At 49.2% G+C, this 15,228-nt stretch overlaps 1 protein-coding gene across 1 annotated transcript in view; it reads left to right on the forward strand.

Annotated features, from left to right (window-relative positions):
* The window catches only part of SUGP1 (SURP and G-patch domain containing 1), a 104,452-nt gene that overhangs the window by 39,108 nt on the left and 50,116 nt on the right, over nucleotides 1-15,228 (forward strand). Inside the window, exon 9 of the mRNA XM_029613814.1 lies at nucleotides 1,659-1,765. Coding sequence (XP_029469674.1) covers nucleotides 1,659-1,765 — 107 coding nt within the window. The remainder of the gene's footprint in view (nucleotides 1-1,658; nucleotides 1,766-15,228) is intronic.

Raw genomic sequence — 15,228 nt, forward strand, 5'->3', positions numbered from 1 at the left:
TGGAGCAGAAAGTACCCTCTTTCTTGGGAACCACGAAATAAATGGAATACCGTCCCTTTCCCTGCTCGTTTGGCGGTATGGGGACAATGGCATTCAGGTCCAGCTCGTAGAGGGGGACGCTTCAGGGCCCCCACACTCCCCTTCTGGGATCTGCGCTTCGCAAACTTCCTTGCCAGGAATGCCTCATGCATGAGAAGCACAAATTCCGGCGAAAAACCGCCCGGGCCGGTTTCATCACTGCTAGAGTCCGACTCAGTGTCCCTCAAGTCTTCCTGCCTCTGTTTCCGCACTGTGGGAGACAGTGGAGGTGGGTCATCCTGGGAATCTTTTCCCACCAGGTGAGCAGTGGGCGCAGAAGTCCTACCTTTGGACCCAGCCCCTGAGCCTGACCCGCGCGCGGTCTTAGGCTTAGAGGCTTAGTCTTAGGTCTTAGGCTTAGCCTTAGCTGAGGACCCCTCCCACAGCACAAGAAGTGCATAGTGAGGGGGTTCAAATAGGCAGACCATACCCCACATGCCTTGCAGGGCTCCACCAACGGCTTTTCTGCCATTGCTCCACTCAAACCCCGGGAGGAATTAAGTGCTGCCTCAGAGGACTGATCTTCCCCAACAAAAACGCCAGCAAATTCAGCCCCAGCACCGCCAGGGAGCCTCGTGGGAAGTCGAAGATGAAAAACAAAATGGCCGCCACGTCAAAACTGTTCCCGCGACTGCTGCGGAGTCGCTTGCTAGGAGGCCCTTCACCACCCCAGGAAGGCCCCACTAAGGCTGCTAGCTCTCCCCTCACAGAAGAAACTGAACTTTGGGGTCTGCCTGGCTCTGCACTGCCGAGCAGACTGACTCACCCGGGAAGCCGCGGGACTCAAGAAACTTTAGACTTTTTTTTTTTCCCCCAACTAAACTTAATCAGAGAAGAAAATAACTGTCCCCAACGGGGATACTTTCCTGAACCAGCAGTCACGGAGAGGGAGCCTCCAGGCCACTGAGGGAGCCAGTCCCCTGGCTATCAGGGGTCCCGGAACACACGGGCTAGCACAGCCAGGGGTATCCAACCCCCCCGTTCACCCGGCTCTACCCAAGGGATGGTCCAGAAAACTGAACCTGGCACTTTGAGGAGCAAGAAATCCAAACCCAGCTCAGAGCTGCAGGTATGCACCACCACCATCTGCTGGAGACAAAGAAATACTGAGGGAGCTGCAGGTGGCACACTTGGTATAGAGCAGTGCCTCAAAGTTTGTTCTCTGCCTCCATCTGCTGGTGCATAACCCACAGGTCTGGACTGATCTGGGTATGTACAGGAATGTCAGATTGTTGAATCATTGGGGAGTACCCAGAACTGCTGGAGCTTGCAGTCTAGGGAAGGGGCTTTGAAGATGAAGGAGAGGAGAAGGGTAATTTGAAATGACAAGAATAAAGAGAGACACATCGGGCACAAAGGGATATAGAAGTAATGGCAGATAAGCAAACTTTTCTGGGAACATGCCTATGAAATACCACATCACACAGATCCAATAAGTCCAGAACTAGAGAGCAACAGAATGTGTATCATCCCAATATTACCCATATTTCCTATTGAATCTCATCCTGAGTAAATCTTGCTGTGACTTGTGAAAACCATATGCAAAAATTGAAAAGGATGTAACTCTCTTGCTTTTGCAGTTCATGACCTGAAGGGTTTGGGTTACGAGAAAGGGAAGCCTGTGGGGCTGGTGGGTGTGACGGAACTGTCAGAGGCACAGAGGAAGCAGCTGAAGGAGCAGCAGGAGGTAATGTCACAGAGCCAGTGGTGATGCACTAGGGGTTAGAGCATGGCATCTGCATGGAACACTTCAGGTGTAAAGCCTCAGTGCCTGTACTTGTCTCCTGTCACTTTATTTCCCATGCCCAAGTGGGAAGCAACAGTGATGAATAGTACTAGTATCCCTATCTCAAAAATTGTCATTCAGGACCCAAGCACGGAAATGTTTTCTGCAATGCACCCCAGAGATGGCTTGTAGCATCAGGAAAACTTTGGTTTTCCTAGTGTGTAGCCAGATGGGCTCAGGACCAATGGGTATGTGTTCCCCTGCTAGCAGATGGCGATAGTTATGTTTCAAAGCTGATGTCATTCTAGATATAGTCCTGCAGTGACCTCAGCCATTCAGTATCTCTCCGTCTCCTAGCAGAAGTGGACGCGATCCCCCACTGGCAGCAGTGTCTAGCAGGATTGCAGCACTAATCCAAAGGAGAAATTTTACCTTCAAATTGTAAAGAAGATCGAGCCCCACTCTCCTGCAGTGATACCTAAGGCTTCCTCCCCGGTTGAGAATTCCAGAGGTGATTTCCGAGATCCCTCAGAGGTGTGCCTTGGTCCGGTAGCTGGCTTCCAGCGTGGACTTTGCTGAAGGAGCTGAAAGGCAGCAGGTGCAGAAGCTGAGCGCAGCGGTGAAGGCCTAAGCCCTCTCCCCCCGCAGCCGGAGACCGTCTCTGTATTCAGCCGGTAAGTGCTGAGACCAGGTAAGTAGAGATGAACTCCTCCGAACCAGAGACGTGGAAGGGCTTCGGTAAGTCTTTTCTCTGGTCTCCTTGCTCAGCACGCCATACCGATATCGTTCGGGCGAGGGAAGGGGGATTCTGAGCAGGTTGAGCAGCTTCCCACTGGGCTAGGCCCTGCTTCAGGCTCAGTGGACTCCTCCATGTGGCGATCCAGGGCGCCGCCATCTTGTGCACGGCTTAGTGCGACGCCATTTTCCCCCTCTGGCACACGCAGTGCAGGCCGGCCTTCTGTGCACCTAAGTTCGTGTAAAAACACGCATAGCTATGCGCACAAACGCACACATAGTTGCGCACATAGCTGTGCGCCTAAGCGCATGCACAACTTGGCACACAACTGGCTGCTTTGATCTATGCACGCCGAGGCGAGTCTGTGCTTGCTCGAGAGGCATTAACTGGCTAAACGCACAAGCTACAGAGGTTATGGCCCCGGCAGCAAAGAAGCTCGGACGACACTCCCTTTGCGCAGTCTGCAATATTAGGGCCGCACAGTCTGACTTGGAATCCTGCCTATGTCAGCACTGCGAGGAGGCCCAGGGAGGGCTGGATTCTCAAAACTTCTCCAAGCCCGGCCCATCCCAGTCGGAGGATGGGTCAGCCACGACCTTATCCGGCAGCACCCCAGACTTGAGTAATTCCGGGGCGGGGTCCTCCCCAGGAGAGGGCACTTTAACGGCCCCCTACCCCGGTTCCTCCTGGGCCAAATAATGGATCTGGCGGCCTTTTCCTGGTTGGAATTTTTTCAAGGCCTCCAAGCCTTTGTCCAGGCGCAGTCAGCCCCTGCCCAGGCTGACCCCCAGCTGGGAATGCCTCTCCCTCCCATCCCTGTCAGCATGCCTCACCTCACTTAAGGGTATTCCTGACCAGGACCCAGACACCACGGATGACGACAGGGATTCGTTGGAGGATGAGGAAATCCCTCCAGGCCTGGAGCCATACCGAACCAGGCTTCAATTTTTTCCTCTGAGATGAATTACCGGCCCTAGTCTCCCAGACCCTGAAAATTCTGGGAGTTCTGGGCACGGACCCTATGTCGGAGCCAAAGAGGAGCCCCATCCTGGGGTCTCTACGGAAAGCCTCTTGCTATTTCCCGATACTGGAAGCCATCCAGGAGTTGATTGACCTGGAATGGGACGCGGACGTCAGCTTTGAAACCTGACTCCGTCTCCATCTGCTAGCAGGGGTACACATAACCCATTGGCCTGAGTCCATTTGTCTACACTAAGGAAAACTAAATTATCAGGTAAGAAATTTCTTCAGTTTGTTACACATGTAGATGCTGGCCTATATCTGACTCTAGAAGGTGGATGACTGAGTATGATTGATATTTCTCCTCTCCCTCTCCCCACTACTCCTAAATTGGTCAATTTCCTAGTGTGTAGCCAGATGGACTCAGGACCCAATGGGGTTATGCTTCCTTACCAGCAGATGGAGACAGAGTCAGATTTCAAAGCTGACGTCACCCTAGATACACCCCTGCAGTGACCTCAACCCTTCAGTATTTCTCAGTCTCCAGCAGATGGGGAACGTACCTCTCCCTGTGGGGATTGCTGTACTTTTTGGAAGGAGAAATTCTACATTTAAATTGAAGGAAAATTGAGCCCCGCTCTCCTACAGTGATACCTAAAGGTCCCTCCCCCAGTTGAGAATTCCTAAGGTGATTTCTGAGATCCCTCAGAGGTGTGCCTTGGTCAGGTAGCCGGTTCTTGGCGTGAACATTTCTGCTTAAGCAGATGAAAGGCAGAGGATGCAGGACCCTGAGTGAGGCAGTGATGGCCAAAGCCCCCCCCCCCCCCCCTCCCTGCAGCCCGAAACTGTCCCTGTACTCAGCCAGTAAGCGCTGAGCCCAGGTAAGTAAAAATAAAAAAAAAAAAAGAGAAGATTTACCTCCTGATTCAGAGACTTGGAGGGGTTTTGGTAAGACTTCCTCCGGTCTCCTTGCTTGATGCAACATACCAATGTCATTTCCGATTCTGTTTGAGATAAGGGGAAGTGGGCTTCCAAGCGGGTTGAGTGGCCCCTCGGTGGGCTAGGATCAGATTTAGGCTTGGTTGGCACCCTGCATGATAGGCCGTGGCGGCACCATCTTGCGCACATCTTTGTGTGTGCCGTATTGCCCTCCATAGAACATCGGTACGCGCAGTGCGTTGGCTCTGTGCACACGCTATGCGCATAATGTTGCTTGCATACATATGCGTGCAACCTACTAAACACAGAATACAGGTAAAGCCGGGTGCATGGGCTGTGCGTTGCTTCGCCACATCCTGCCCAGGCGCCCGAAATCTGTGTACATAATATTTTAAGTGTGAGCCGAAAGAACGCACAGTTACCGCTGCCAATGGCTTTGGCAACCAAGAAACATAAGTGCCTTTCTCTCTGCGCTGCTTGTCATATTAGGGCTTCAGAGTCTGACCTGGATTCCAACTTGTGTCAGCACTGTGAGGAAGCCCAGGGAGAGTTGGCCTCCCCAGACTTTGCTAAGCCCAGCTCTTCCCATTCAGAGGATGTGTTAGCCACGGCCTTATCCAGAAGTATCCCGGTTCTGAGTACACATGGGACTGGGTCATCCATGGGAGAGGGAAATTCAGCGGTACCTACCCCAGTATCTCCTGGGCTAGGCATGGACCCAGTTGCCTTCTCTTGGGTGGAATTTTTCCAGGGTCTTCAAGCCTTCGTATAGGCACAGTTTTGCTACCTCACTTGCCCCCTGTCTGGATGAAACCTCAGCCGGTAGGCCCTCTCTCTCCCAGTCCTATTGGCAGACCTCGAAGCATGCCTCGCCTCACCAAGGGTACCTCTGGCAGGCGCCAGGACAAAGGAGGATGCAGATTTCTTGGAAAATGGGGAAATTCCCCCTGGTTTAGAACCGTATCTGACCATGTTACGGTTTTTCCATAAAGAAGAATTGCCAGCCCTGGTTTCCCAGACCCTGAAGATACTGGGAGTTCCTGGGGCAGACTCTGACGGAACCAAAGAAGAATCCCATTCTGATTTCCCTACAGGAAGACTCGTGCTACTTTCCAGTAATGGAAACTATCCAGGAGTTGATTGACCTGGAATGGGATGCCCCAGAAGCAAGTTTTAAAGAGGGACAAGCGTTAGAAGCTCTATGCCCACTGGATCTGACAGTGAGAGAACTTTTGCATTTCCCTAAAGTGGATGTGCTGGTCTGTGCCATCTCTAAGCAAACTATCCCAGTGGAGGGAGGAGCGGCCTTAAAGGATGCGCACAATAGTTGGATTGAGTCCAGACCTTTGACACAGTAGCAATGACCTTACAGATTGCTTCTTGTTGTGCCCTGGTAGCTCATTCGTGCCTACTCCTCTCTCAGGAGGTGGACGACTCGGCGGTGAATTCCAGAGCGGTTATGGAACCAGCCGTTACCTTTTTTAGCTGATGCAGGCTCGGATCTAGTCCATACTTCGGCCAGAGGAGTGGTATCAAGGGTGGCAGCTAGAAGACAGTTATGGCTGCGGAATTGGTCAGCAGACGCAACCTCTAAGGCAAATCTTATAAAGATGCCCTTTAAAGGATCACTCCTTTTCGGAAGTGAATTGGGAAAGCTGGCCAGTAAATGGGGCGAATTTCCAGTTCCTTGGCTACCAGAAGATAAGAGAAAGCAGTTACAGCATCCATCGCCTATGAGGGATCGATCCAGGGGCTCCCATCGCTTTTGCCCCTATAGAAATTCAACATTTCAGAGGTCTCTGTCCTTTGGGAGGTCTCGGTCCTTTCGGAGTTAGCAGCCCAAGAGAGGGTCAGGATCGGGTTCAAGTTCATCCCTAATCCCCCAGTGAAGTTTTGTTGACTCACCCTTGGAACATGGCATTAGGTGGTCGACTGTTCCTCTTCTATCAATGGTGGGTCGAGATCACTTCGGACAAATGGGTTCTGGAGGTCATACGAAAATTTCACAGCCCTCCTAGTTACGTATTCATGATGTCTCTTTGTCACTCCCAGCACAAGAAGCAGGCAATGGAGACTACTCTTTTAATGTTCCTCAGGACGAGGGCTGTAATCTCAGTACCTGCGCCCCAGGAAAATATGGGGGGATGTTCCATCTATTTCATCATACCCAAGAAGGAAGTTTCCTTTCGCCCTATCCTGGACCACAAGAGCTTCAACCAATATCTACAAGTGAATCATTTCCACATGGAAACCCTACGCTCCGTGATAATGGCCATACAATCGGGAAAATTCTTAACCTCCCTGGGCCTATACGAGACCTACTTGTATATTTCAATGAGTCAAAAATACAAATGTTTCCTACACTTTGCGGTACTGGGTCGCCATTATCGGTTCTGGGCACTGCCCTTTGGCCTAGCCACCATCCCCAGAACATTCTCCAAGATTATGGTGATCATAACAGCAGCATTGAGAGAGAGGGAATTCTGGAGCACCCATACTTGGACAACTGGTTGGTACGGGCAAAGTCCTTGGAAGAGAGTCTCCGGGTGACCAGCAGGGTGACTTCCTTGCTTCAAGAACTCGGTTGGGTAGTAAATCTGGACAAAAGCATTCTCAAGCCCTCCCAGTCCTTGGAATATCTGGGAGTCCAGTTTAACACTAAAAAGGGCAAGGTCTTCCTTCCGACCAACGGATAAGGAAGGTGATGTCCCAAGTGCGTTGGTTAATGAACACGTTATGCCCGATGGTGTGCGACTGTCTCCAAGTTCTCGGTTTGATGGCAACCCTGGAGGTAGTGCCGTGGGCAAGGGCATCCATGTGACCACTTCAACGCTCACTACTGTCACATTGGAACTTGCAGTCTCAAGACTATTCGATTTGCCTCCACTTACCAATGGGAGTATGCTCTCGACTCCAGTGGTGGCTGCAGGAAGCTCATCTGAGCAAGAGTGTATCCCCTATCCTCTCCGAACTGGCTGGTCCTCACAATAGACATGAGCCTCCGGGGCTGGGGAGCTCACTGACGGGAACTGACGGCCCAGGGACGTTGGACCGAGGAAGAGGCCCTCTGGAACATCAACTGCCTGGAAGCCTGGGCAGTCAGATTGGAGTGTCTACAATTTAGCCACAGACTAAAGGGTCAAATGGTCCATGTGTAATGTTTGACAACACAACGATGGTAGCCTACATCAACCTCTAGGGTGGAACCAAGAGCCAGCAAGTGTCACAGGAGATAGATCTCCTTATGGAATGAGTGGAAATACATCTACAGATGATCTCAGCCTCCTACATCGCAGGAAAAGACAACATCAGAGCAAACTTTCTAAGCAGAGAGAGTCTGGATCCAGAAGAGTGGGCATTGTCGGCCAAAGCCTTTAGCTGATAGTAGATCTCTGGGGTCTCCCCCGTCCATTGAGCTGCTGGCTGCATTTCGCAATGTAAAGGTTCCCCAATTATTCAGTCACAGAAAGAGATTGGTGGTCCCTAAGGATCAACGCTCTCGTTTAGACCTGGCTGGAAGAAGAGTTGCTATACGCCTCCCCTTCAGGGCCCCTGCTGGGCAGGGTCATTCGCAGAATCAAGCACCTCAGGGGATTAGTCCTACTAGATTTGCTCCAGATTGGCCCAGGCGTCCATAGTATGCGGACATGGGGAGACTTCTGGTGGAGACCCCCCTGTGCCTCCCACCGCACAGGGAGCTGCTACAGCAGGGACCGGTCCTTCACAAGGATCAGACTTAGTTCTGTTTTATGGTTTGGCCCTTGAGAGGGCTCACCTGACGAAGCAAGGATATTCTGCGGCAGTAATTGCCACCTTACTCTGGGCGCGGAGGTTCTCTACATCCCTAGCATATATGCAGGTCTAGAGAGCATTTGAGGCTTGGTGCGAGGAATGCTGTATCATCCTTCTCCCCCCCTCCCCCCCCCCGGCGGACAAGATCCCACTAATTTTGGAATTTTTGCAGGACGGCTTGAATAAAGGTTTGACCCTTAACTCTTTGAAGGTCCAGATAGCAATTCTCTCCTGTTTCAGGTAAGAGATGAATGGAACCCGCCTGTCCGCTCATCTGGACATGGCCCATTTCCTGAAAGGGCCTCTACGGTGGCCAGTTCCCTTGTGGAATCTTAATCTAGTATTAGAATTTTTGGCAGGGCCCTCCTTTCGGCAGCTGTGCAGCTTTACCTTGCGTTTATTAACCTTGAAAATGGTGTTCCTGGTGGCTGTATGCTTGGCACGTTGCATCTCTGAATTACAGGCATTGTCGTGTTGGGAAGCATTCCTCTGGATGACTCCAGGAGTGGTACAACTTCATACCATTCCATCCTTCTTGCTCAAGGTAGTCTTGGAGTTTCATTTGAATCAGTCCATTTCGTTGCCTTCCCTAGATAAGCACAAGGACATGGAAGAATACCGCCTCCCCTGTCATTTGAATGTCAGTAGGCTTTTGGTGCAATATCTGGAAGTTTCAGAACCAGTCCGAAAGACGGGACCGCCTGTTTGTCCTTCACAGTGGAAGGAAGCAGGGCGAACCAGCTTCATGGGCTACCATAGCTCACTGGATTAAGGAGGTGGTCACGGGAACCAATGTGGAGGCAGGAAAACCATTATCTTCTCAGGTTAAAGCTCATTCCACTAGGGCTCAGGCGGTCTCGTGGGTAGAAGCTAGACTGCTGTCTCCCGTTGAAACCTGCTGAGCGGCGACGTGGTCCTCCTTGCACACCTTCTCCAGGTTCTGTTGTCTGGATGTACAGGCCCCAGAGGATTCAGCCTTTGCAAGGGCGGTGTTAACCGGACCACAATAGCCTCCCACCCTGATCGGAAGTAGCTTTTGTTCATCCCATTTGTCCTGAGTCTATCTGGCTACCCGCTAGGAAATAGAGAAATTACCTGATAATTTTGTTTTCCTTAGTATAGACAGATGGACTCCGCATCCCTCTCATTGCTGCCCAAGAACAGTCCCAAGGATTTGCCCATGGATTGGATATTGATTCCAAAAGATTACGAGTAAGCCATCATCCAGTCCCTAGATCTGGGCATCTATATTCTTACTAGGGTTCATGTTTGATTGGTTGAGTACAGTTATGGTTATCTGTTTTTAATTATATTTTAAATAAAGTTTTTTGAATAGTATGTCCACAGTGGCTTTTGAAGAGAATACTGAAGGGCTAAGGTCACTGCAGAGGTGTATCTAGGGTGATGTCAGCTTTGAAGTCTAACTCTGTCTCCATCTGCTGGCAGGGGAGCATAACCCCATTGGTCCTGAGTCCATCTGTCCACAGTAGAAAACAAAATTATCAGGCAAGTAATTTCTCCATTTGAGTGCCTCACAAAGTGAAGTAGAATTGCGCCTCTTTCACAAACCCCGGGGTGGAATTTTTTTGTTTCTTTTGGGGGATGGTTAGAGCAGCAGACTGACAAGCCGATACAGTACAGTGCGCTCCAGCGGAGCGCACTGTTAACCTGCGGTTGGATGAGCGTTTTCGATGGGCTAGCTTTACCCCTTATTCAGTAAGGGGTAATAGCGCGTCGAAAACATGCATCCACACTTCCCCCCCCCCCCCCCCGAAACTAATAGCGCACACAACATGCAAATGCATGTTGATGGCCCTATTAGTTATTCCCGCGTGATGCAGAAAGTTAAATGTGCAGCCAAGCCGCACATTTTACTTTCAGAAATTAGCACCTACCCAAAGGTAGTGCCTGTGGCCTGTGCGTGCGCCGGGAGAGTGGGCGCTCGCCCGCTCTCCCGTGTTTCTTTCTGTATCGGCCTGTTAGAAAGCAAAGTTGCTTATCTGTAACAGGTATTCTCCCTGAACAGCAATACAAACAGCTACACAAGATGGATGACGTCATCAAACGGTGACAAGTTGGGTGATTTTTCTCTCAGAGCTCAGAAAGTTAAACTTTGCTTTCTGAGCATGCATGGGCCTTCCAATGCTAGCATCCCCTTGCGTGATTCTGCCTTATTCTTTTTCCAAGCCAAGTAAACTTCCCAGGGAGGCAGGTAGGATTGTGTGGTTTATTGTTCGTGTCCACAGAGAAATCAAAGTTCCTTACCTATATCAGATGTTCTCCGGGGAGAGGAAAACAAAAAGCCACAGAAGATGATACTCCCCATCTGAGGATTGCTTTGAGCTGTTTTTAGTTTCCAATATTTTTTTGTAACTTGTTTGTGGGACATTTGGTTTGATTACTTAATGTTCATCAGCACTGCATGTCCAAATATATTGTCCTTGGGTGAGTTTTTATCCAGACATTAATGTTATGTAAAAATGTGTTTTGTTGACCATGTAGCAGGCTTACAAATATCTTGAATCACTGCTGAGTTGAAATGGGCCATTGCATGAACTTGATGTCCCTTTATTTCCTAGCATGTAGCCAGTTGGACTCAGGACCAATGGGTTGCTGCTGCTCCCCTGCCAGCAGGTGGAGACAGAGTAAGGTTGTAAAGCTGACATCACTGTACATATACCCCTGCCGTGACCTCGGCCCTCCAGTATTCTCTGTCTCCAGCAGATGGTGGACGTACCTCCCTATGGGGATTGTTGTACTTTTTGGAAGGAGAAATTCTACATTCTAAATTGGAGAAAATTGAGCCCTACTCTCCTGCAGTGATACTTAAAAGTCCCTCCCCCAGTTGAGAATTCTTGAGGTGGTTTCCAAGGTCCCTCAAAGGCATGCATTGATCTGGTAGACTGTTCCTGGCATGGACTTTGCTGCCTAGGCAGCTGAAAGGCAGCGAGTGCATGAAGCCGAGTGTGACAGTGACTGCCAAAGCCTTCTCCCCCCGGCAGCCGGAGACCATCTCTGTACTCAGATGGTAAGCGCTAAGCCCAGGTAAGTTTTAAAAAAAAAAAAAAGCAGAAGAAGATTTTCCTTCCAACTCTGAGACGATTAGTGGGATTTTCGGTAGAATCCCCCTGGTCTCTGTGTTCAGCGCACCGTACCAACTTCATCCCCACTCCTGTACGTAAGGGGAATTGGGCTTCTGAGCAGGTTGAGCAGCCCCCAGTGGGCTAGGCCTCGCCATAGACTTGGTCAACCCACCGCTTGGTAGGCCAGGGCGGCGCCATCTTGCGCGCGTTTCTGTACGTGCCATATTGCCCTCCATAGGACGTCAGTGTGCGCAGTGTGTCTGCTCTGCACACATGCTGTGCACGTAACGGGTGCATCCCTACGCGTTCAACTTTGAAAACGCACAATACAGGAAGAGCTGTGCACACGGGCTGTGCGTGCACCTTGCCACGCCCTTCCTAAATACTCAAAATTTGTATGCATAAATTTTTAAGTGCAAGCCAATTGAGCACACAACTACTGCTGCCAATGGCGCCGGCAACCAAGAAACCTAAGCGCCTTGCTCTTTGCATTGCTTGTCATATTAGGGCTTCACAACCTGACCTGGATTCCAGCTTATGTCACCACTGTGAGGAAGTCAAAGGAGAGCTGGACTCCTCGGACTTTAATAAATCAAGCTCCTCCCATTCAGATTATGGGTTGGTCACAGCTTAATTGGCAGTACGCCGGATCTGAGTACACCACTGACTGACTGGGTCATCTGTGGGAGAAGGAATTTCAGCCAGACCCACCCCAGTACCTTCTGGACTAGGCATGGACCTGGCTGCTTTTTCTTGAATGGAGTTTTTCCAGGGGCTACAAGCCTTCGTACAGGCCCAGTCTGCTGCCTCACTTGCCCTTGTCTGGATGGAACCTCAGCTGGTGACCCCTGCTTCTCCCATTCCGACCGGCAGACCCCGAGGCATGCCTCGCCTTACCAAGGGGGTATCCCTGGTAGGGACCCAGATGGCATGGATGAAGAGGATAACCCAGATTCCTTGGATGATAGGAAAATGCCCCTGGGTTGGAACCATATCTGACCATGTTACGGTTTTTCACAGAGATGAATTGCTGGACCTGGTTTCCCAGACCTTGAAGATGCTGGGAGTTCCTGGGGAAGATTCTATGACTAAACCAAAGAAGAATTCCATTCTGATTTCCTTGCGGAAATCTTCTTGCTACTTTCCAGTGATGGATGTCATCCAGGAGTTGATTGATCGGGAATGGGATGCCCCAGAAGCAAGTTTCAAAGGGGGCCGAGCCTTGGAAGCTTTATACCCTCTGGACCCGGCGGTAAGAGAATATTTGCATTTCCCTAATGTGGATGCACTGGTCTGTGCCATCTCTAAGCGAACAACTTTACCAGTGGAGGCAGGAGTAGCCTTAAAGGATGTGCATGATAGACTGATTTAGTCTATCCTTAAACAAGTCTTTGACGCAGTAGCAATGCCCTTACAGTTTGCTTCTTGTTGCGCTCTGGTGGCTTGATCATGTCTACTTCTCTCTCAGGAGGTAGATGACTCGGGGTTGAACTCCAAAGCGGTTATGGAACTTGCTGCCACCTTTTTAGCAGACGAGGGCTCTGATTTAGTCTGTACTTCAGCCAGGGGAGTGCCCTCTGTGGTGACACAACCTCCAAAGCTAATCTTACAACTCCTATTCGGGAGCGAACTGGAAAAGCTGGCCAGTAAACGGGGAGAATCTCCAGTTCCCCAGTTACCGGAAGATAAGAGGAAGCAGCTACAGCATCCCTCGCCAATGAGGGGTCATTCCAGGGGTTCCCAGCATGTTTGCCCCTACAGAAACTCTACATTCCAGAGGTCTCGAACCCTTGGGGGGTCTCAGTCCTTTTGTATCTGGCAGCCCAAGAGAGGGACAAGTTCGGGTTCAGCCTCGTCCTGAACACCCCAATGAGATTTTACCGACACACTGGTCCTGAGTCCATCTGTCTACACTAATGAAAACAAATTTATCAGGTAAGCAATTTCTCCAATAAGATATGCCATACTGGGTCAGACCAAGGGCTCATCAAGCTCAGCATCCTGTTTCCAACAGTGGCCAATCCAAATCAAAAGTACCTGACAAGTACCCAAATATTAAATTGATCTCAGGCTATTCTTTTCCTTATATTAAGGAATTTAATCACATTGTACATTGTTATCTTCTTGTTATGACCTCTTGTTGATTTCTTGTTGTTTAATCTATTTTTCCTTACTGCCCTAGGTTAACCCCCTGCCCAGTTCGCCTTTCCCTGTTGAAATGTATTTCTAAACCTTCTGTTAATATGTGAACCGGTATGATGTCCCCACTAATACCGGTATATAAAAAGTTTCTAAATAGCAGTTTATGGATTTTTCCTCTATGAACTTATTCAAACCTTTTTTAAACCCAGTTACACTAACTGCTGTAACCATATCCTCTGGCAATGAATTCCAGAGCTTAACTATGGGCTGACTGAAAATTAATTTTCTTCAATTTGTTTTAAATGAGCTACTTGCTAACTTCATGAAGTGCCCCCAAGTCCTTCTGTTATCTGAAAAAGCAATTAAACTATTTAACCTGTTCTAGACCTTTCATGATTTTGTAGACCTCTATCCTATCCCTCCCTCAGCCGCCTCTTCTCCAAACTGAACAGTCCTAATCCCTTTAGCCTTTCCTCACAGGGGAGATGTTCCATACCCCTTACCATTTTGGTCGTCATTCTCTGCATTTTCAGTGCAACTATATCTTTTTTTAGATGTGACCAGAAGTGCACACAATATTCAAGGTGTGGTCTCACCATGGAGCAATACAGAAGCATTATGACATCCACAGTTTTATTTGCCATTCCCTTCCTAATAATTCCTAACATTGTTTGCTTTTTTGACTGGTACAGCACACTGAGCTGATGATTTTAATGTGTTATCCACTATGACACCTAGATCTCTTTCCCGGGTGGTAACTCCTAAGATAGAACCTAATCTTGTGTAACTACAGCAAGGGTTATTTTTCCCTATATGCATCACCTTGCACTTGTCCACATTAAATTTCATCTGCCATTTGGAAGCCCAATCTTTCAGTCTTGCAAGGTCCTCCTGCAATTTTTTTTTTTTTTGTGTAAATATTTTTATTGGAGTACAGTAGGTAAAAGAGCATCTGAAAACACACAAAGTGCTAAGAGTGCGACAACAACATCAAGAAGAGCCATAGTGCAATGAAACACAAAACCAAGAGTCTGATCTGGAAGTCAGCTATGAGACACAGGACCCCAGTTAGGTAATCGCACAAAGAAACCAAACTGTAAACCGGTTGTTTTTTAACAATAATAAACTACAGAGATACCCTCCCCGCCTCCCCCCCCCCCCTTTTTTCCCCGGGCAGAGCACTGGTGTATAAGCTAAGAAACAGAACATTATCAGCAGAGGTTACGAAGAGCCATATACTTAACTAATATAGTTAGTGTAACGTGTAGAAGTTAAAAACAGGGGACAGAATACAAAAGTAATAATACACATCATGATATGACTCCAGATTCCTCCACTGGCAGAAGTTTCACATAGTCCTTCCATAATAATTGGATTTTTTGGTATTTCTCACTAGAACTGTGTTTGGCAGTTAAGAGTTCCATATGCATGAGGTTGTGAAATTTAGTTTTCCAGACTGGAATGTAAACAGGCGTGTGCTGAGTCCATTGCGCCAAAACCGCTGCCCGCGCAATAAGAATAATCTTTTGGAATAAGCCCTGTTGGAGGCCAGTAAGTTCGGTGTCCGCCAGCTCCCTCACGCCAAGGAGCCAAAGTCGAGGGTCTAGAGGAAGATCAAGTTGCCACATTGAATGAACTAAAGACTGCAAATACCCCCAGAAAACCTGTAAAGTTGGGCATGACCAAAAACAATGATAGAAATCAGGGTGTGAGGCGGCACATCGAGTACAGTGTATATCTGACGTAAGTCCCATATAATAAGCATGACATTG

This window comes from Rhinatrema bivittatum, chromosome 8 (assembly GCF_901001135.1).
Source record: "Rhinatrema bivittatum chromosome 8, aRhiBiv1.1, whole genome shotgun sequence".
In the NCBI taxonomy this organism is placed as follows: domain Eukaryota; kingdom Metazoa; phylum Chordata; class Amphibia; order Gymnophiona; family Rhinatrematidae; genus Rhinatrema; species Rhinatrema bivittatum.